General features: G+C 43.5%; 1 protein-coding gene across 1 annotated transcript in view; it reads right to left on the reverse strand.

Moving 5' to 3' along the window:
• LOC112111171 (zinc finger CCHC domain-containing protein 7-like) overlaps positions 1-20,033 on the reverse strand; it is a 60,014-nt gene extending 39,981 nt beyond the window's left edge. The window contains exons 1-4 of the mRNA XM_029914339.1: positions 19,796-20,033; positions 14,577-14,620; positions 12,939-13,061; positions 10,565-10,735 (exon numbers count right to left, since the gene is read on the reverse strand). Of these exons, the coding sequence (XP_029770199.1) occupies positions 10,565-10,735; positions 12,939-13,061; positions 14,577-14,620; positions 19,796-20,033 (576 nt within the window). The remainder of the gene's footprint in view (positions 1-10,564; positions 10,736-12,938; positions 13,062-14,576; positions 14,621-19,795) is intronic.
• Between the last annotated feature and the right edge of the window lie 1,114 nt (positions 20,034-21,147).

Here is a 21,147-nt window from a genome sequence, read left to right on the forward strand (position 1 = left end):
ATGGTTACACCATTTTGTAAGTTCTTAGGATAAAGAAAGGGACTAGGGCAAAAGCCCTATAATCCCTCTCAAAGAAAGCTACCAACTGGGGATGGTGGTAGATATGAGGGTGCTAGGAATACCCGATCACGCTGCCTTTCAAAAGGAATTGTTAGTAGCAATGGCACATTGTGTTACTCAAGAAACGAAAATCTTCTTTAGTGTGGAAAAGTTTAACTAGTAGAGAAGTGGTCTAAAGTATGTCAAAATCTAAACTCTGAAGTTTCAGAATGGCTGTCCAGCTACATTATAAGAATGGTACAGTGTATTTTTTAAATTGTAGTATGATTGACTGTAGCTCTGAAATGCTCTGACCTAAATGGTCCCTAAAAGATATTTTCCTACCCATTTTGAGGAATTTTCTTGTTCTTCCACAATTCTACTGTTAGAATAATGAACATGTGCTGAAGTACTATCTGTACTAGCTGTGAACAGGTAACTTGATGGAAAACTGAAAAATAAGTTTTTAAGTTTCATGTATGTTTTCATTCTGAAATATTGGAAATGTAGGTGTAAGACAGATTTTTTTGAACAGACCTAATTTTGTTTCTCTCCCTCAATCATCCACATTCTCTTCATTCTCATCTGATTCTTTTCTACACCTTATATTGCACCTCTCAGAATAATACAGAAGAGTCTCTTATTTCTTATCTTTCCTTACTTCCATATCTTGTCTCACTCTCTACTACCTCTACGTGTCATTACTGTATCACTCACCTCTTTCTGCACACATCAAGACTAGATGCTTTCCTAAAAGATATGCTCTAGTTCAAATGGGAATTAATTCAGGGAAGTCTTATGGCCTGTGTTATGCAGGAGGTCAGACTAGACGATCACAGAGGTCCCCTTTTGGCCCTATAATCGATGAATCTATATTATTTAGCTCCTTCACAAGCACTCTTCTCCACTGTCATAACCAACCACATCTTAAGTGTATCATCATTGTGTATCGCCCTCTGGTTGTGATCTTGTAGGTCTATCCCACTGCTCTACTTCTACATTCATATCAGATTAGTTTCAATTTTGATTATTTTACCAACCTATTTTATTCTGCCCCAAGCTTTCATAGTGTGCATCAGAATATTTTAGAACATATCTGATCATTAAATATGTTATAGCGATACATTTATGACATAAGAGATAACGTTCTTTGTTTCAGAGGAATTATACTTTTGCCATAACAATTCATTCTAGAGTAAAAACTGACAAAATCTTTCATCCAGGAAGGAACATTTCAAAAACAATTATGTCTAGTGTTATAACGTATGAGATTAAAAAAAATGTTTCCCCGTTTGTGGCTATTTTGAACTCTCAAAATGAGTTTAATTAAAATATACCTGAATCTTCAACTCAGTAGCTACCTTTCATAAAGATTTTAACTACTCCTGTTTAGTACCCATAGCTGTATATACCAGTACAAATTTATGATATTTGGGAACGGAGCCAATATTATTAGCCATTTACCATAGAACTACAACACTGTACACAAGGTACATACAAACTCCCATTAGCAGTAACATGACTTTTGGGCATATGTATCAAGGGCAGAAAAGACACTATTTATTTTAAACAAATGTCTAAACTATCCATTAAAGAAAAAGAGGGGGGAGTTGTGTACTGAACTTTGGACGTAAATAATGATAAAAGGTTGGTGTGCTAACTGAGAAAAATAAGTACCGTCAAACCTGGAGCCAAATCCTGTCTTCAGATGTGTATGCATGACTCCTCCTGAAATCAAAGATAGCCTCACGCCCCAAGCAGCTATAACCTGGAGTTCTTACCTGAAGCTCATCTACTACCCATCCGAGATCAGCATGATTTATGCTTTTCTACATGTTGCTGGTTTGCATCACAGCAGCCTTATTTAATCATAGTTCTCTATATCGAACATATATTGTGGTATACCACATTAACTGGGCAACCATACAACTTTATGCTAAATTACAGGACAGTGTTTCAGGATAGTGACTGTATCAGCTCATTTCCCCTATCCAGTTATTTTCACTCTCTGTAAGGTCCTTTTAAATTGTAAAGAGTAAGGCGCCTGAATCAAATTAGAATAGTTGTTTAGATAAACAAAATATGTGCAGGAAAAAACTCTCACATTTTGAACTCTGTGTAAATTGTTCCCCAACCACCAATGAAGACTTTAAAATCTATTTCATCACTTTGTTACTGTGAGATTTTGCATGGCAAGGTTGAGTGAAACCATGCGTACAGACATTTATACCCTGTGCAACCCAAATATTACAATTCCATCAGAGAAAGCACTGTTGAGATCAGTAGCAACATTCCAGCTCAAGCTGGTTGTGTCTACAACGATTATAGAATAAAAGAGCAAAGGAGTAAATTTTAGTTGGATTATTTGGCGGCCTGTGCATACGCCCTACATTCATTGTTGTGCCTATGTTACACAGAGTCCCTAAAATATTACTTGTTGAGAAAGTATGGTGATGCTAGAGTGTCTCAAAGAAAAGATCACCAGAATTTTTTTAACATGGGCAAAACAATGTATTTTCCCCTAGCCAACTGGCTGTTAGCTAAAGCTGTAGAGCAAATTCATTTTCTCTCTCTTTCTAAGTGGTCTCGGTGTCACTAGATGGGACAGAACACCATACCCAGGAGGTGTGTGGGTTACACAGTCACTAATATTTTTGTATGTGCATGATGTGATTATGTTGCACTGAGTTAATTTTTAACTCAAATTAACTTTTTATTCACTCTTTCCATTGAGACAAACTGTTTTGTTGTAGAATATATATTTAGAGACCCAATACATAACTCTGTTTCTATATTACCACCAGAAAAAACGGTTACTCACCTTTGTAACTGTTGTTCTTCGAGATGTGTTGCTCATATCCATTCCAATTAGGTGTGCGCGCGCCGCGTGCACGATTGTCGGAGAAATTTTCTACCCTAGCAACACCCGGTGGGTCGGCTGTGGAGCCCCCTGGAGTGGCGCCTTCATGGCGCTGGATATATACCCCAGCCGACCCAGCGCCCCCTCAGTTCCTTCTTGCCGGCTACTCCGACAGTGGGGAAGGGGGCGGGTTTGGAATGGATATGAGCAACACATCTCGAAGAACAACAGTTACAAAGGTGAGTAACCGTTTTTTCTTCTTCGAGTGCTTGCTCATATCGATTCCAATTAGGTGACTACCAAGCCTTACCTAGGCGGTGGGGTCGGAGTGAGACATCGCTGAGTGCAGAACCGCTGATCCGAATGCAGCATCGTCTCTGGACTGCTGTACCAGCGCATAGTGAGCGGCGAAGGTGTGGACCGATGACCAAACCGCAGCTCTACAAATGTCCTGGATTGGGACTCGAGCCAGGAAGGCAGTCGAGGAGGCTTGGGCCCTCGTGGAGTGGGCGGTGAGGCGCGGCGTCGGGGCACCGGCCAGGTCGTAGCAAGCACGAATGCAGGACATGATCCAAGAGGAGAGACGTTGGGAGGAGACCGGTGAGCCTTTCATCCGGTCGGCCACTGCAACGAAGAGTTGTGTCATCTTCCTAAACGGCTTCGTACGCTCAATATAGAAAGCCAGGGCCCTGCGTACGTCCAAGGAATGCCGAGGCACGTCCTTATTGTGGTAATTGGGAAGACCTGGAGCCCTCGGATGATGCTTGTGATGGTGTGAAACCGAGTGTCTGGCAGAAGAGCTCGGGCAAGTCTGGAGTCTAAGACTGCCCCGATAAACTCTATTCTCTGGGTTGGCTCCAGAGTGGACTTTTCTTTGTTGAGTAGAATGCCTAACTCGTGGAATGTCTGCAGTATTATCTGGACGTGAGCTTGAACTTGCTCCCCGGTGTGGCTGCGCACCAGCCAGTCGTCTAGATACAGGAACACCTGTATCCTTTGTCGACGAAGGTATGCTGCCACGACAGCCATACTTTTGGTGAACACTCTCGGAGCCGCGGACAAGCCGAAGGGAAGGACGGCAAATTGGTAGTGCACATTGTTTACTACAAATCGAAGGAAGCGCCTGTGCAGGGGGTAGATTGCTATATGAAAATATGCTTCCTTCATGTCGAGGGCGGCGAACCAGTCTCCAGGATCCAGGGAAGGGATGATGGTCCCCAAGGAGACCATGTGGACCTTCAACTTTACTATGAATTTGTTGAGTCCGCGTAAGTCTAAAATGGGACGCAGACCCCCTTTTGCTTTGGGGATCAGGAAGTAGTGGGAGTAGAACCCCCTGCCCCTTAACTCTGGGGGAACCTCCTCTATGGCCCCCATGGAGCGGAGGCCAAAAACCTCCTGTGTAAGGAGATGCTCGTGAGAAGAGTCCCTGAAGAGGGACGGGGAGGGGGGATGGGAGAGGGGAAACGAAGAAAACTGGAGAGCGTATCCCCTCTCCACCGTGTGAAGGACCCAACGGTCCGAGGTTATAAGGGACCAAGCACGGTGGAAACGAGAGAGGCGATCCCGAAAGGAGGGAAATGGATCCTGGGTAGTGGCTGGCGCGCTGTCCTCGGGCGCACCTTCAAAAGTTTTGTCTAGGACCTGAAGGTGGCCTAGGAGGGCCCTGGTTCTGACCGGGTTGAGGGCCAGTCGACCTCCGTCTACTACCTCGTCCCCGCCTTCTGGCAAAGTCCTGTCTTGGACGAGGCGGGGGAGGGTAGAACCTTAGCGGCTGGGGCCTAAAGGGCCTGCGCTGGGGCCCTGGGACATGCATCCCCAGGGAGTGCATGATGGTTCTCAAGTCCTTGAGGCTCTGCAATCGAGAGTCCGTCTTGTCCGAGAACAATCCCTGGCCCTCGAACGGTAGATCCTGCAGGGTCTGCTGCAGTTTTGGCGGTAAGCCCGAAACCTGGAGCCAGGAGACGCGTCGCATGGCTATGCCCGATGCTAGTGTCCTGGCGGCGGAGTCCGCTATGTCCAGGGAGGCTTGTAAGGAGGTCCTAGCCACCTTCTTACCTTCCTCCACTAAGGCCCCGAACTCCTCTCTTGAGTCCTGGGGAACCAACTCTTTGAATTTACCCATGGAGTTCCATGAGTTGTAACTGTAGCGGCTCAAGAGCGCCTGTTGGTTCGCGGCTCTGAGTTGCAGCCCCCCTGCCGAGTACACTTTACGCCCGAACAAATCGAAGCGTTTAGCGTCCTTCGATTTGGGCGCTGCTGCCTGCTGGCCATGACGCTCCCTTGCGTTCACCGAGGACACGACTAGTGAACACGGTGGAGGGTGCGTGTATAAGTATTCGTAGTCCTTGGAGGGGACGAAGTACTTTCTCTCTACCCCTCTGGCAGTGGGTGGAATGGAGGCAGGGGTTTGCCATATGGTATTGGCATTAGCCTGAATCGTACGAATCAGTGGTAACGCTACCTGGGCTGGGGTATCAGCCGACAGGATGCTCACCACCGGATCCTGCACCTCTATCTCCTCCGCCTGGAGGTCCATGTTACGTGCCACCCTATGTAATAGGTCTTGGTGGGCACGAAGATCTATTGGGGGCGGGCCTGAGGCTGTTGTGCCCGCCACCGCCTCATCCGGGGAAGATGAGGAGGATGCCTCCGGGGGCAAGGGATCCAAATGAGGGTCCGGTTCTAAGGGTCCCTGATGCGGAGGATCTCCTGCCCCGGGGTCTGGGGCCTGAGGTGGTGTAGGCACGGGAGCCTCCATGCCCCCTGGGGGAGGACGGGAGATGGTGGCCTCCGGGACTCAAATTGTGCCGAGCGAGAGGCCGATGGTGGAGCCCCTTGCGCCTGATGATACGCCCACGGGGTCCAGAAAGACCAATGCGTAGGGTCCTGCGGAGGGTCCTCTGCCCCCTCCTGCCAGTGACCCAGGTCAGCGGCAGCCTGACCCTGAGCAGGGTATGCTGATCTGGAAGCCCCGTCGGATGAGCGAGACGCTGATCTCGAGGGCCAGGGCGGTGCCGAACGCGGCTGCATCGGCTCGGTCCGGTACGGTGCCGATCGGTGCCGGTCCATAGGCGAGCGGTCCCTGCGCGGTGCCGGTGAGCAGTACCGTGATCGAGAGCGGTGCCGCTGGCCATGTCGGTGCCGAGATCCAGATCTGGACAGAGATGAAGAAGACCGCCGGTAGACGTGGTGCCGGGAGCGGCCCCTCGAACTGGAGCGGCGCTCGTACCGGTGCCGAGAACTACGTCTAGACTCCGATCGGTACCGATGGTCCTGACGGTGCCGAGACGTAGATCGGTGCCGTGAAGACGACCTAGGCCACGAGTACGACTGGTGTTGGGGTGAAGGTCGGCGCCGGGACTGCGAGCGGCGTCGGGACCTGCTCCGAGACCTAGAGCGGTGCCGCGAGTCCACGCTTGGAGACGGCAGGTGTACCAGGGCAGGCTTGCCCCTGGATTGCACGGTCCAAAGAGCAGGCGGTGCCGCGGACTGAGATGGCGCTGGCTCCCTGAGGGCGATGAGGTCTTTCGCCGTCGCAAAGGTCTCCGGAGTAGACGGGAGACAGGGCTCCACCACCGAACGGGGCGGTGAGCCAGTCCACACCGGACTCAACGGCCCTACCCCTGGTGCCGAAGTCAACGGTGTTGAAGGTACCTGCGCCTTCTGACGCTCTAGAGGCGGACGCGGCTCTACCACCGGTGCCGGGGGAGCTGGTGCCTGTAGGACAGCGGCCTCCTGTGTCTTGCGGGGTCTCTTATGTCCCGGAGACAGGGAACGGCGCCGAGGCGCTTGTGGCGGACGCGGTGCCGAGGGAGGATGGTGCCGTGAGGCCTTATCCGCGTCTGCTCGCGGTGCAGTACCGGTAGGTGCCGCAGGGGCGCTGCGCACCGAGACGCTCAGTGCCGGAACTTGGCGCGCCAAGGGAGGATCTGGGCTAAGTGCCGCCTCCATGAGGAGCTGCTTGAGTCTAAAGTCCCGCTCCTTTTTGGTCCTGGGTCTGAAAGCCTTACAGATTTTGCACTTATCTGTCTGGTTGAGACTCTCCTAAGCACTTCAGACACGAGTCATGAGGGTCTCCCGTTGGCATAGGTTTAGCACAGGACGCGCACGGCTTAAAGCCAGGAGCCTTGGGCATGAGCCCGGCTATGCGCCGGGGGAAAAGGGGGGAGAAATAGCCCCCTTAACCCCCGCTAACTATTTACAACTATTAACAACAATGACTAATCTAAAGAATATAACTACAACTATCTATAAGAACTAACAGGTTAAGCTAGGGAGAGTGGAGAACAGCTATGCCGCGCTCCACAGTTCCAACGACCATCAGGGGCGGTAAGAAGGAACTGAGGGGGCGCTGGGTCGGCTGGGGTATATATCCAGCGCCATGAAGGCGCCACTCCAGGGAGCTCCACAGCCGACCCACCGGGTGTTGCTAGGGTAGAAAATTTCTCCGACGATCGTGCACGTGGCGCGCGCACACCTAATTGGAATCGATATGAGCAAGCACTCGAAGAAGAACTTAGTCTTCTAGTGGTACATTCTTAAGTACATTCCGCTTTTGTATGTCTTTGTGATTAGGGCTGAGAGATACACACTCTTGCAAAATGGTCGCTTTCATTGCATGCATGACACTGCACTCCTTAGGCTGTATACTTTTGCATCATGGTGTGGTTGTCTTGACCTTTATTTGCAAACAAGTCTAGTCTCTGCCATTTGTTTAGACTTGTATACTGTCTGTGTGTCTTGGGTTATAGGTCTAATTAAATGACCCCTCCCCCGGTTTGCTAACACTTTCACTTCAGAAGGACAATTTTCAATAAACTTGCAAATATCCTCTATTCTTTGAAAGATCAAGTCCTTTTCTTGCAACTATCTGCTTTGACCCTTTATACCACTAATAAATTGGTCTCCAAACAGTTCACCTGTTAAGTGTCCAAATTCACATGACTTTGCTTTATTACACAGGTCTGTAATATAATGGTCAGTGGTTTCACCTGGCCGCTAGTTGCCTGTACAGAAAATGTGCCTTTGCCCGACATTCTTGAATGAATCCTCGGTATTTTTATAACTTTTGAATTGCTCTGTCTAGCAGTTTGCATCTCCCGATGTGCTCCCACAAACTTATTCACTTCTTTTACCCTTGATACTTAATGTGGGATAATGATTTACCTGCTAATATATCCACACTGACTGCTTTCACTTATTAAAAAAATGCAAACTAATTATTGATCCCACAAATACACTTTTATTTAAGGTTGTATATCCTCAAAAATTTGCACAAAATACCACAGTGTATATGTTTTTATTGAGTGTTTTTTTCCCAATCAACAAAATATGTGGAAAAAACTCCACTGCTTTGCTGCCTGACCTGGAGCCTGATGCTGACAAATGCCTGGTAGGGTGATAAAATGAACAGTACATCTTTTACAAGAATCTCTTTACCTGGACTGTGACTATGTTGAAGAAGGGGGGCATTTTCATATGCTCATTTGACAAGAGAGATCTGGAAGGTCAAAGGGGAATGGCTTGAGATACTTTGGTTACAGACAAAGGGTGGTTAAGATTTCAGAAATTATGTTTTATGAGGTGAGGTATGGAGTTCAATATTAGTTCTAAGTACCTTTTCTCTCTCTATCTTAAGACATGGAGGCAACAGGGAATAATGCATATTCATCGATCCAAGGCTTAAAAGAACCGTTGTCTGACCTCCTGTATAACACAGGCCAGAGAACTTCCCCAAATAATTCCCAGAGCAGATCTTTTAGAAAAACATCCCATCTTGATTTAAAAATGGTCAGTTATAGAGAATCCACCAGAACCCTTGGTAAGTTGTTCCAATGGTTAATTACTGTCAAAAATGTATGCCTTATTTTCAGTCTGAATTTGTCTTGTTTTACTTCAAACCATTGGATCATGCTATACCTTTCTCTGTTAGACTGAAGAGCCCATTATTAAATATTATTAAATATTCCTGATGTAGGTACTTATAGACTGTAATCAAGTCACTCCTTAACCTTCTCTTTGTTAAGATAGAAGGAAGGGGTTGATTGGCAATGCTGATCAGACTGTACACCCCAACTGGTATGAGTAGTGCTGATCTTGTACGTAGCAACAGTGCAATTCTGAATGACATTGGTGAAAATGACGGACACTGAAAGATGGATTTAATGTAGCTCTTACTAATATACTGTAAGGATTAAGATAAAGATATCAATAGATTTCAGACCAGAAATATTTCTCTCCTTATACTGTACTGGTCTTTTGACATTTGAACGATACAAGACAGAAGAACTGTTCAGTCTCTTTATAATTTTTCTTCCACACCATATACAGTATGCTTGTCTGGGGAGAAGCACATAATTCACCTCATTTGTCACCATCTTCCCTCTTTCACGGTTCATATAAAAGTTTACAGGTGACTGTGGCAGAAATCCAAACCTGCACACAAGAACTGAATGTATATCCACAACTGAAAAGCACGCAGAGTGTAAGCTGAGTAATTCAAATAAACTGTTTCTAAACATCTTCCTTTAACATTACTATTTTACTGAGAGATAACATTTAGATAATATTTACGTGGGAAAAAACTGTATTATGTCCTATTACCCGGCTCAGGTATACTTGTCATATGAAATGCATAAGGTAATGTACATACCAAACCAAGATATAGACTAACTTAAGTTTCTACTGATGCTTTTATAACAACATAGGAATAGGGAGTAGTATCAGAATAACACACGGCTATTTACTGGCTTTTGGTGGGTAGAAGCTGTCCTCTACATCTTTGCTGGAGCACTTGGGACATCTGATGTCCCCTCATTTTAAGCCATCATCACTGATGAGGACCCATGCATTTTCCCCAGTCTTCTGGTTGAGTACAATTGGATGAAATTCCAGTGAGAGCCCCTCACTACCTCTCTCAGCATGGACACTAGTGAATTGTGCAAGACACTCATTCCTTAATCAGGGGAAAGTGCTGATTCTCCTGTACCCCCAAATTCCTCCCAGCCTATGGAACAAAAGTCTGGAGAACTGTCATTATATATTGAGCATTAAATACTATACATCTATACACGCCCACCCACTCCCACACCAATTGAACGTATATTTGCATTGCTCTGTCTTGATGCCTGTTATGACTTAAATTGAAATGTCTTGCTTATTGCATTTTTATATCTTTTTTGAAAATTATTTTCTAAAAATGAAATCAAAACTCAACAAAACCATCTGTGCTCCACTTGTTCAACTTTCAAATCTTTATATCCAAAGTGTGAAAGAATCACATACAGTATCTTTATACACCTTCCACGGGGCTAAATGATGCTTCCCTGGGCATTTCTCACCACACTTGCTGCACAGATTTAGGAAGAAAAACATTTATGTGAGCAAGTAATTGATGTACAAACTAAACTGGAACATAGAACTGCATCACAGCAAACAGCAGGGCTTACAATGCCACATTTTGCTAAATTCTGGCCTCATTCCTCATGGAAACTATGATATTATATAGACAGATACTCAAATATATTTTTATATATGTATAAATGTGCGCCCACTGTATAATAGAAGGTTAAAAACAGATGGTTAGAACATCAAGTTTTACCCCGCATAACATTTATTGACAAAGGTGGACATGGGCTAACGATTGCTAAACGTTCTACTCACATCAGCATAATGGCCTTTCATATCACAGCGGTTACAATGTTTATGCCAATAAGCTCTCTCAAGGCACTCCCTAGAACAGTGTCCAGGCAAACAGCAGTTGAAACAAAACCGTGCTGGGCAGGTATTTTGTAGGTGATCTCTCTCTGCACACAGGCAACAAGGGGGAATTTTCTATGGAGAAATAGAGAAAGAAGGATCTTAGGTGAAAACATTTCAACTGTTTAAAGTATTTAAAAAATAATGACTGGTGAAACACAAACCAAAATGAGCGCAACCCCCCACAAATCATAATGTTCATAATTATGTATTCTCAGCTGGGACAGTAAGATTATAGTGTTTCTTCAAGATTTCTTACTTCTTAAACAAGAGAAATACAAGCGAACGTAATTCCATATACAGTACTTCCTGGTCCTTGTTTCTTCTCAAGTTTCATGAATTACTGCATACACTTGTACTACTTTCAACGAAACAACAACAATCATGCTAAGAGGAAAGGAACATTTTGATTTGAGACAAACTTTTCATACCTGAACACTGTGTGCTCAAATTTTGGATACAACTTGTATGAAAGATGTGTAAAATGCATGTAAGATGTGAAAGATGTGTAAAATCAAGTTGGTTTATATTTCCTTTTTTAAAATACTGTTTTAAAAAATGAAAAAGCTGTCTCTCTTAGTGGCATGCTGTGATATGTAACACAATGGACTCTAACGATTTGCCTCTTTATCTATGCCAGTGGTTCCCAAACTTGTTCCGCCGCTTGTGCAGGGAAAGCCCCTGGTGGGCCGGGCCGGTTTGTGTACCTGCCGCGTCCGCAGGTTCGGCCGATCGCAGCTCTCAATGGCCGCGGTTCACTGCCCCAGGCCAATGGGGGCTGCTGGAAGCGGTGCGGGCCGAGGGATGTACTAGCCGCCGCTTCCAGCAGCTCCCATTGGCCTGGAGCAGCGAACCGCAGCCACTGGGAGCCGCGATCGGCCGAACCTGCGGACGCGGCAGGTACACAAACCGGCCCGGCCCGCCAGGGGCTTTCCCTGCACAAGCGGCAGAACAAGTTTGGGAACCACTGATCTATGCCATAAAAGTGAATGTTCATACTTTTGAGATTCCCGTGTATGCGTACTAGTGCATTTATGGAGTTATAAAATCAAACTATTGAAAGCCTGTTCTGAAGTGGTGTCCATTTTAAGCCAATTTCCCTAATGACTGAGTGTGTTATTTGAGGCTCAAATGGCCACTGGATGGGAATGACTGATAGTCACTGAGAAACTGGTTTTACATAGACACGTCCATAGATTTGGAATAGGAAGCAGTCTCAGAAGGTGTAGGCTTTGCAAAATTCTCAGAGCTTTTACAGTCTTTTCTGTTGGGAGTGGTTAAGTCATGCTCAATAGAGACTGCAGCCATTTCCACATAATATTTTACATAGTACGTGTTTTTAAAAAAAAAACTGAAGATGAATATTTTAGGTAAAAACTTTCCCTGTTTGTTTTGTTGAAATTTGAGCTGTTTGAGGTCACATTTAATTTCATATTTTCTATGATGGCAAAGGGAGGTAAATAATCTTTAAAACAATTCTTTGCCAGGGCAATAGGTACTAAGTCTAGATGCTGTTCCTTCCTAAAAATTGTTTCTCTTTACTTTAGTTCTTTTTCTCTGAGAGTCCGTATAATATAAAACAGTTAAAAAATGTAAAATATTCTTTTAGGATCTCAACAATATGTCCTTACATTGTACTTACCTTTATTTTCTCTGTATTCATTTGTAATTGGGAGAGATTTTAACTTCATACCAAAAAAAATCGTAACACCAACTAAAGCCTTTTTTAACTTTGTAAATTAAATTAGTCTTGTCCAAGAGACTTTATTGTCAAATTTCAACCTGGAACAAACTTTTAAGCCAAATGACAAACTCTTGAAATAGGGTGGCTCAGAGCGGGCTCCCTCACCCTGGATGTCTGTTTGCAAGCAGTCCTCACACTCGCATTCGTAAATTCACCACACTGCACTTTATTTAAGAGTGTCTTACGTCGCCCCACCACAAGGCTTTTCCCGTGTGTCACTGTACCGCCTAGGCACTGAGTCGAGGTGGGGGAGAGAGGTTTCATCTCTCTCAGCTCCTAAGCTTCTTTGCCTCTCCTCCCAGCCCCGCTTCTCTCCCATCCTGCTCCCATGCAACAGTCCCCAACTGATGAGCTGGATCCCCTTGTGAACTGGCTAATCACTCAGTCCTAATCAATTATCTTCCAATCTGGACCATAAAGGGATGTTTATAAACTTCACAGCATGGTGGGCCAGCTCTAGGCCAACCCAAAAGCGTGTTAACTAGTAACCACAGAACTGGCTGCCTCTAAAATAAATTAAAATATTGCATTTACCTTTGGAGTCGGACAGTTTTTGGACAAATGACCCCGTTTATCACAATTTCTACAAGTAACATTTTTGTCTGTTGCATAGTATCTGCTGGTGCGTCTCAGGGGTGCATAATTACCAATCTGTGCCTAGGAAAACAAGAAAAAAAGATGCATCTATTATTTGGGCTTTTGTGGTTTAGTGCTTTGCTGAATTGTATTTTTGTAGCTGTCAGTGCTGGTACGTTCAGTTTGAAATCTAATATTGTACTTGTACATTTGTCAACCATTTAGCGCTGAAGTGGATAGTTCTGTTCTCTTAAACTTTGCCCTACATGCGTCTAAATGACTGGCTGCTAAATCACTGGCAGACATTTTTGTCTTTTTTTCAGACTACAACGAAAGAATAATTAGAAAGGTTTGTCTTCTTCCGAAAATCTCCAGGATGAACTGTAGTTCCCCCCAAATTGCACATGTAGCTAACATTAATTACAAATACAAGTCACCATTCAACAAGGGTAGACACATTCCTTAGAAGAAATATAATGCTGTAGGGAGAGCTATTAAACCGGCATTTTGCACCATGACACATTACAGTGAACCTGCAAAACACACAACTGTGACCTCACATGTTATCTCCACGGAAGCAGAGGAAGCTGATAATTCTCTCTCTTGCTCCTGAAGATTTATTTAGTACCAGTAAACATCAGGGTTTTTTAAAAAACAGACAGGATGTTGGGCCTAGAACTAGGACAGATGCAGCTGTCACAAGCCAAGCTGAAAGATTGAGGGCCCCTGCATATGGAATAGGGCTGCCAATTTTGGTTGGACTTATTCCTAGAGGTGTCATCACATGACATAATCTTTAATTAAAAATTAATCTTTAATTCCTGGAGACTCCAGGACAACCATGGAGTGTTGGTAACCCTAATATGGAAGCATTATTGGACCTTACTGGAGCTGGTTGTGAGACAGAGAAAGAGGGACCCTCAAGAGGTCTGAGTACCGTGCTCCTCTTAGATAGTCTGGGGCTATTAGGATTAACTTTCTTCCAGACCCTCCAAAAGGAGGGGTATGTGAGTAGGGCAAGACAAGAAGTCCCACCAAATGATAAACGCATCATAAGCAAGTGCAGCTAGAGGCTGAAGAGTCTGGTTCTGCTTCAGAAAGCTGCTGATGTCTCATGGATATCTTTAAGAAAAATTAATAATTCTGCTCACACCTTTACTCTATTTTTTTATTTTCTGTTTATATAGGGACACCTGTGTGAATAAAAGAATTTTTTATTTTTTAAGAATTCCTCTCTTCTTTCTGCCTATTCCACATCTGATATCTTAATGCTCTGTTTCTGACATCACGGTTGGAAGCGGTGGGAAATGATTATGATGTCAAGAAAGAATTATTACTTCAAATTGAAAATAAGGAGCTGGGGTAGATGAACTCTTAAAAAGCAAATATCCTCTTTTCATGTAAACTAGTCTTACCAACAAAGAATGGAGAGAGAAAGAGAGAAACACAGAAATACATGATATATAAGAATGTTTTCCAAGTATATTGTTCACGAGGGATCAGTGGGTCTATAATAAGGGGTTTCATTCATAAGGTTATGCCCCATCTTTTAAAAACAACCTACAATATTTGGAATAATTTATTAGGCTATATTACCTCTTGGTCTTTATCACTGATGGACCAGTCCACTCCATCTTCTCCTGCAATACAGATATATTGTGAAATATATTAATGCACTGAAAGTTATTTTGTAAATTCAACCACAGGTGATTTCTATGTAGTCACTGAAAAGAGACAAGACCAGACTGTTTTTAAAAGCACATCATTGGCAAATCTAGTTTCACTTTCAGCAAAGGGACACTACCAATCTGTTTGGCTCCAAATTTGACCTACCTTATAATTAAAACGTGCTTTGTCGTGTGTGTTTTGTTAAACAAGGCATCAGCTAGGGAAGAACTCACCATGTGGTACGTGGCACAGGCTCTGAAGTACTGCACTGCTGGTTATACAAATTACATTTAACTGCTGTCTGTCAAGGCACACAGAACCCTTAGAAAGTCCGCGGTCACCCTCATGGACCTCTAGGATTTCAGAGACACAAGGTGGGTGAGATAATATCTTTCATTGGACCAGCTTCCATTGGTGAGCGACACAAGGCATGTCTACACTACAGACTTAAGTCGACATAAGTTAGGTCGACGTGCAGCCATTACTGCAGTGGCTGATGTCCACACTACTCTCCTTCTGCCAGTGCTGCACATCCCCTCTCAGCCAGCAGTATCGGCCAGCTGCCCGGGCTTCTTACCTCCCCGTTCCCCGCCAGGGGCAAGAGAGGGATATCCGCTCAGGCTTCTTGCCTCTCTGAGCAGGGAGCTGGGGGCAGCCAGGTTCTAGCTGCCCGGCTTTCTTGCCAATTTCACTGCTTCAGCATGAAGCCCTGAAATGGACAAGACAGCCAACAGCTGATATAAGTAATGCGGTGTCTACACAGAGCCTGCTCCGCCCTAACTACACCGACATAAGCCCTACGCCTCTCGTGGAGGTGGAGTTATGTCACTGCAGTAGGGCACTTACATCGGCGGGACAAGGCTGTAGTGCGTACATTGGCATAATTAGGTCAACATAAAGCAGCTTACGTCGACCTAACTGTGTAGTGTAGACCAGGCCACAAGCTTTCAAGCCACACAGAGCTCTTCTTCAGTTCTGGGAAAGGTTCGCCCAGCATCAGAGCTAAATATAAGGTGGAATGCAGATTGTTTAGCATAAGTAAAAAGAACAGGAGTACTTGTGGCACCTTAGAAACTAACAAATTTATTTGAGCATAAGCTTTTGTGAGCTACAGCCCACTTCGTCAGATGCATAGAATGGAACATACAGTAAGAAATATATATACATACAGAGAACATGAAAAGGTGGAAGTAGCCATACCAACTGTAAGAGGCTAATTAATTAAGATGAAGTATTATCAGCAGGAGAAAAAAAACTTTTGCAGTGATAATCAAGATGGCCCATTTCAGACAGTTGACAAGAAGGTGTGAGGATACTTAACATGGGGAAATAGATTCAATATATGTAATGACCCAGCATAAGTAGTTAGCACATATTGTAAGGGACCATTCAAGGTAGAGTGACCTGTTAACACCTCTGCAGTCATGGGACAAAAAGAGGAGGTTAGTGGGTTACAGATTGTTGTGATAAGCCATAAATCCAGTGTGTCTGTTCAATCCATGATTTGAATTTAAGCTCATCTTTTGAAAGTGTTGCGCAGGTTTCCTGAGTCTCCTCATCCTCATTTAGTGCACAAATGAGAAAGTCTCCGTGCACTGAGTTCCGGTGCCTGAACCCGGACTGGCCTGCAGCAGCCCAGACCTCTAATTCCAGAGGAAGTCCTGCTCAGCCCTGCACTGGAGCATGCCCAGTGCAGACAGAATCTTTGGAGAATGCAGCTGCTAAAATCTAATAAGTTTTTACTGAGCGTGTGCGAACAGCAATATTTCAGAGGCTTATAACTTGGCCAAATAGAGGCAGATTTTCATGGAGATAGCAAAAGGAAAATCCCCGCCAAATCTGAAGTCCCTGCTCCAAAGCTTTTCAAATAATTTTTTTAACATTGACAAAACAATGTATTTTTCCTTAGCCTCATACTTTGAAACAGCAGAACCATTCTGGCTGGAGTATTTAAACAAACAAGGACACCTGCCATGGAAAATCTCAGCCCAAATGGTTGACATTTAGCAACGTTATAATAAACTGAAAACAAGATCTTATAATGGGAAGTGAAGGACAACCTTCTAATAAGTGATGCTACCAGCCCTGCCTATAAGATGCATGAATAAATAACTTGCATTTATGAACAGCAAACACTCTAAATATAGAGTCCACTGATAATTAAAGGTGGCAAGCCCCTTCCATTTATTTTTTAAATGTCAAAAAGGTAGGTAAAGGATGGCATTTGAGTGCAAATAAATATATTTTATAACTATTTATCCAGTTCTTATATTGACCCTATCACCATGGTATCTGAGCACTTATTCTAATGCACCCCACATTATTTTAGACAATAATGTCAAGTTTTCTGGACCAGAAATTGTCTCCAGATATTGGTGTATGATTCCCATCCCTTGTCTTCAATGGAAACTGCTTGTTTGCATCCAAAGGATAATTTGGCCCTACTGTATGCACTTATTAAAAAAAGTCAGCCTTCAAGTTTACACGACAGGTATACTGTTGAGAATATTTTCTATTTTTAGGAGTCTGTCACAGAAATTCATTCATGAACAAAATACGGATTAGGAGACATTTTGGTCATAAAACCTCAGATCACATCTAATAAAGACTGTACTAATGAATTACAGAGAACAGAACCGTTTTTTACAAGAAAGAATTCTGAATTGAATAAAGTATGTTAGAAGAAATTCTCAAAATAAAAATCTAGAAATATTATTTAATATGCTTAGCATACCCTTAAGGTTTCAGAACACATACAACAACATTCTGGTCAGTGAAACAGAATCCCTCAATATATAGTCAAAATTTTAAACAATTAAAATCCAACTACATAAAAGGCCATGCCATACACGAATGAATGCCCCACATTTCCCAGGACCAGAGGTTTTACAAACACTTTTTTACAAATTGGGAGCAAACATTTCTTATTATGGTTCAATCCTGCAAGGTGCTGAATACTGTGGCCTCAATCCAGCCAAGTACTCAAACACATGCTTAATATTAGGCATATGAGTAGTCTCACTGTCTAAACATAGGGACACCATGCGGGGTGAAGTCCTCAGGGACCCCATGTTTTTCATAGCTGGAGAATTTGACCTGAAATCCAAACCTTGCAGCTGAACTGTGCTCCAGAATCCAAGCTTTCATGTAAAAAATTATGAGCCCCCACATTGTGTAGATAAATATAAAACCAATACACAAGTGTGAACTGGTGTCGTTTGTTTGTAGACAGCCCAAAACAACAGTTCCAAGGGGAAGAACTTTCTTCTTCATTTTAATAGGTCACTGATTATGAAACCCAAAGGGTAACAGTCATTACTTTTAAAGCCCCAGTACTGCAAACAGTCACATGCTGCACATGGGACAATTCACAGGAAAAGTTCAGAACAAGTGAAACTGTTTTTCTGGTTCTGGACCAATATTGTCAAGTATTTCATAACTGATTATCTGAGCAACCTCTAACCACCTCAAATTTCCCTACCTAGCTGCCAAAACCTCTGCTTCCCCTACGGCGATTTCTAAGACACAGTACTAGCTTAATACAAAAATCCATGGCACATAGAAAAGTGAAACTGAGTGGACAGTTGAAAGTAATTAACACAGAAGCTAGGGTATTGACGGTGCTGTTCCAATTAAATTGCCCATTATTAAATTAAGTTGCTGCAATTTTTCCAGTGTGATACCCAGAAAAACTGCAGACTTGAGGTCCAACTTATTACAGAGAACAGAGGGTCTTGGTTTTATTACCTAGAAAGGCTACATATTGAAACATGAACAGTCCTGCTTTTGTATCCATTTAGAAAAATCTTATTTTTTTGTACATAGATTTCAATTCAATTTCAATTCAATTTAAACTGATGTAGTTGCAATGTTTCTGGTACCTTGAAAGAAGAATTTATGATATTCTGAGGCAGTGAATAAGGCATTACTGGCTGGGATATTTATTAAACAAATCACCAAATATTGCATAGGTTGACATGTATACCCCCCAAAAACCTAAATTTTAAATTTCTTGCTGAAAAAATACCTTTTGAAGTTTCAAAACTTTTTTGGTGGCTGTAGATGTGTCTAAACTTATTACATACAAGCTGCCTTTTTTCTGTTGGTTGGAAAGAAATAAAAGAAAATAGGACCAAAAGAAACACATTCTACAGTGAAATTGTGGGAAAATCTCTGAACACCAACATCAGATAAGTTTCAATACATAATTAAAACAAAGCCAAGTAAATGTACTTTTACTTAACTTTTATTTATTTATTTACTGCCAGTGTCCATGAGTTTTGGATAAACACAGATTAGCTGTGTTCTGAGCTTCTTTGATCTCCCTTTTCTGTCCCTGCTTCTTCAAACCCAAACCACTCGATTTACCATTTTTTCTCCCACTCTGATGCATGACCTCAGCACTAAACCTTGCCTACCACCTGCTCCGAAGCGCGACTGAACTACCAATTCCTGCTACATTCTCAAAGCAGTATACTGAGTATTTCTCTACTCCCATTTCCAGCCCTAGACCAGCAGCCTCCCAAGGCTAGCAACCTTATAAGAGGCATCAGGCCTGGTCTAAACTACAGGGTTACGCCAACATAAGCTGCCTTGTGTCAACCCAGCTGTGGAAGTGTCTTCATTTAAATTGAGCTCCCGCCCATGTAAGTGCCTCTCTAGGCTGACTTAATGCCACCACCTCCCCAAGTGGCATGATGGGCGATCACTCGTTACCGAGTATGATCCTCGTCCATGGGAGTTATGGGTCCTCAGGTGGCTAATGAGGCCAATCCTTGAACCACAATTTCTATTACAATGAGGGCAGATATTTTCAGGCTCAGCAGGCGGCTGTTGACCATGACTGGAGACCAGTCTCTCTTTTCTCCTGTGCCTCTTGTCCTCTTCGGCATGTTGGCGAGCAAGTTCAAAATGTAGGGGACCATCACATAGGACTTCACTCCATTTTAAGTGATCCTGGGCAAGTGTCTCCCAAGTATCAATGTCAATATTACATTTTTTTAGGTTGTCTTTCAGCAAGTCCTTATAACGCTTCCGTTGTGCACCCACGTTACGGTACCCTTCTTTCAGCAGAGAGAACAGGACCTGTTTTGGGAGGCAATGGTCTGGCATCTGGACAACGTGACCAGTCCAGCGGAATTGCTTACGGATGATCAGTGCCTCGATACTGGTGGTCTTTGCCTCTTCCAGAACACTGATATTGGTGTGCCTGTCTTCCCATTTGATCTTCGGAATCTTACAAAGGCAGCATTGACTGTCCTTTGTCTCAAGGACTTTCAAGTGGTGTCTATAGGTTGTCCAAGTTTCGGACCCATACAACAGTGCTGGGAGAATAACGGCTTGATAAACAAGTTGGAAGTTTCTCAGTTGGAAACCAAGTGGCATAGCGTCACAGTCAATGTAATTAGGTCGATGCTGCATCAGTGTAGACACTGCGTTGCTTATGTTGACTGTTACTGGCTTTCAGGAGTGGCTCCACATTGACAATACAATAGATACACGTGCTCCTGGTGAGGACACGCACAACCGACAAAAGGATCCAAGTGTGCAAACACACAAGTGATTTTATAACTGGTGGTTGTATGCCAACATAAGTTAGGTTGACATAATTTTGTACTGTAGACATAACCTAAGAGTCATTGCTGGCAGGATCAATGGAAGAAGAGGTAGCTGAGTGCTTTGGCAGGAGAATGGGGGGTTGAGATGAGATGATTAAGAGCTGCTTGGTAGGAGCTGGGAGCAGATATGAAGTGACAGACCTAGTAGTTTACAGCTCATAATTTGGCCATCCATCTGTCCATATGGTAGTGGGGTGGTGGAGCCTGTGGGTTTGACATGGGAGGGGAGAGGAAAATTAGGTGGCTGGTGTGAGGTCCTGCCAGGGACTAGAGCTGAGGTCATGCTGCAGGGTAGAAGAAAGGATGACTGAAGCAGTAAGGAATGTGGATGGAGCAGACACACACAAGGGGAGGATGTGTGAAGGTGACCCATGTTCATCTGAAATTCTTGGACAAGGTATGGATATAAAATAAAGAAATACCTGCTAATTTAAAACAAAAGTTACATTTACCTGGAAGTCTTTAGGAGAATGAAACTTACCTTAAATCGGTTAAAATTAGTTAAAAACTAATGGTCTCTCAACTGAATTTAGTGCAGAATGAGAATGTTTCAATTCTAATTTCTCATTTCCTGCTTGTTAGTAGGAAAATGCTCCAATCAAGTAAGCAGCCATAAAGTAAGACTATCCTTTTTTAACTAGACAGCTAAACTAAAAAAACCCCCAAAACAACAACAAAAAACCACCCTATTTTTAAAAAAAGTATAGTTCTTTCTGAAGCTTGGAGAAAAAGAGTGGAATTTTCCTTTAAAGGAAAAAGACAGAAAATGTTGGGTTCAGAAGAGGATAAAAACTATTCCGAGATGATAATTCTCTGTATGTGGAAAAATGTGCAAAGATTTAACCCCATGTTTTTAGTACTCAATAAAACCACTCAGCTAT

The sequence above is a fragment of the Terrapene carolina genome, unplaced genomic scaffold (genome assembly GCF_002925995.2).
Source record: "Terrapene carolina triunguis isolate 2854851 unplaced genomic scaffold, T_m_triunguis-2.0 Scaffold35098, whole genome shotgun sequence".
Taxonomy (NCBI): Eukaryota; Metazoa; Chordata; order Testudines; family Emydidae; genus Terrapene; species Terrapene triunguis.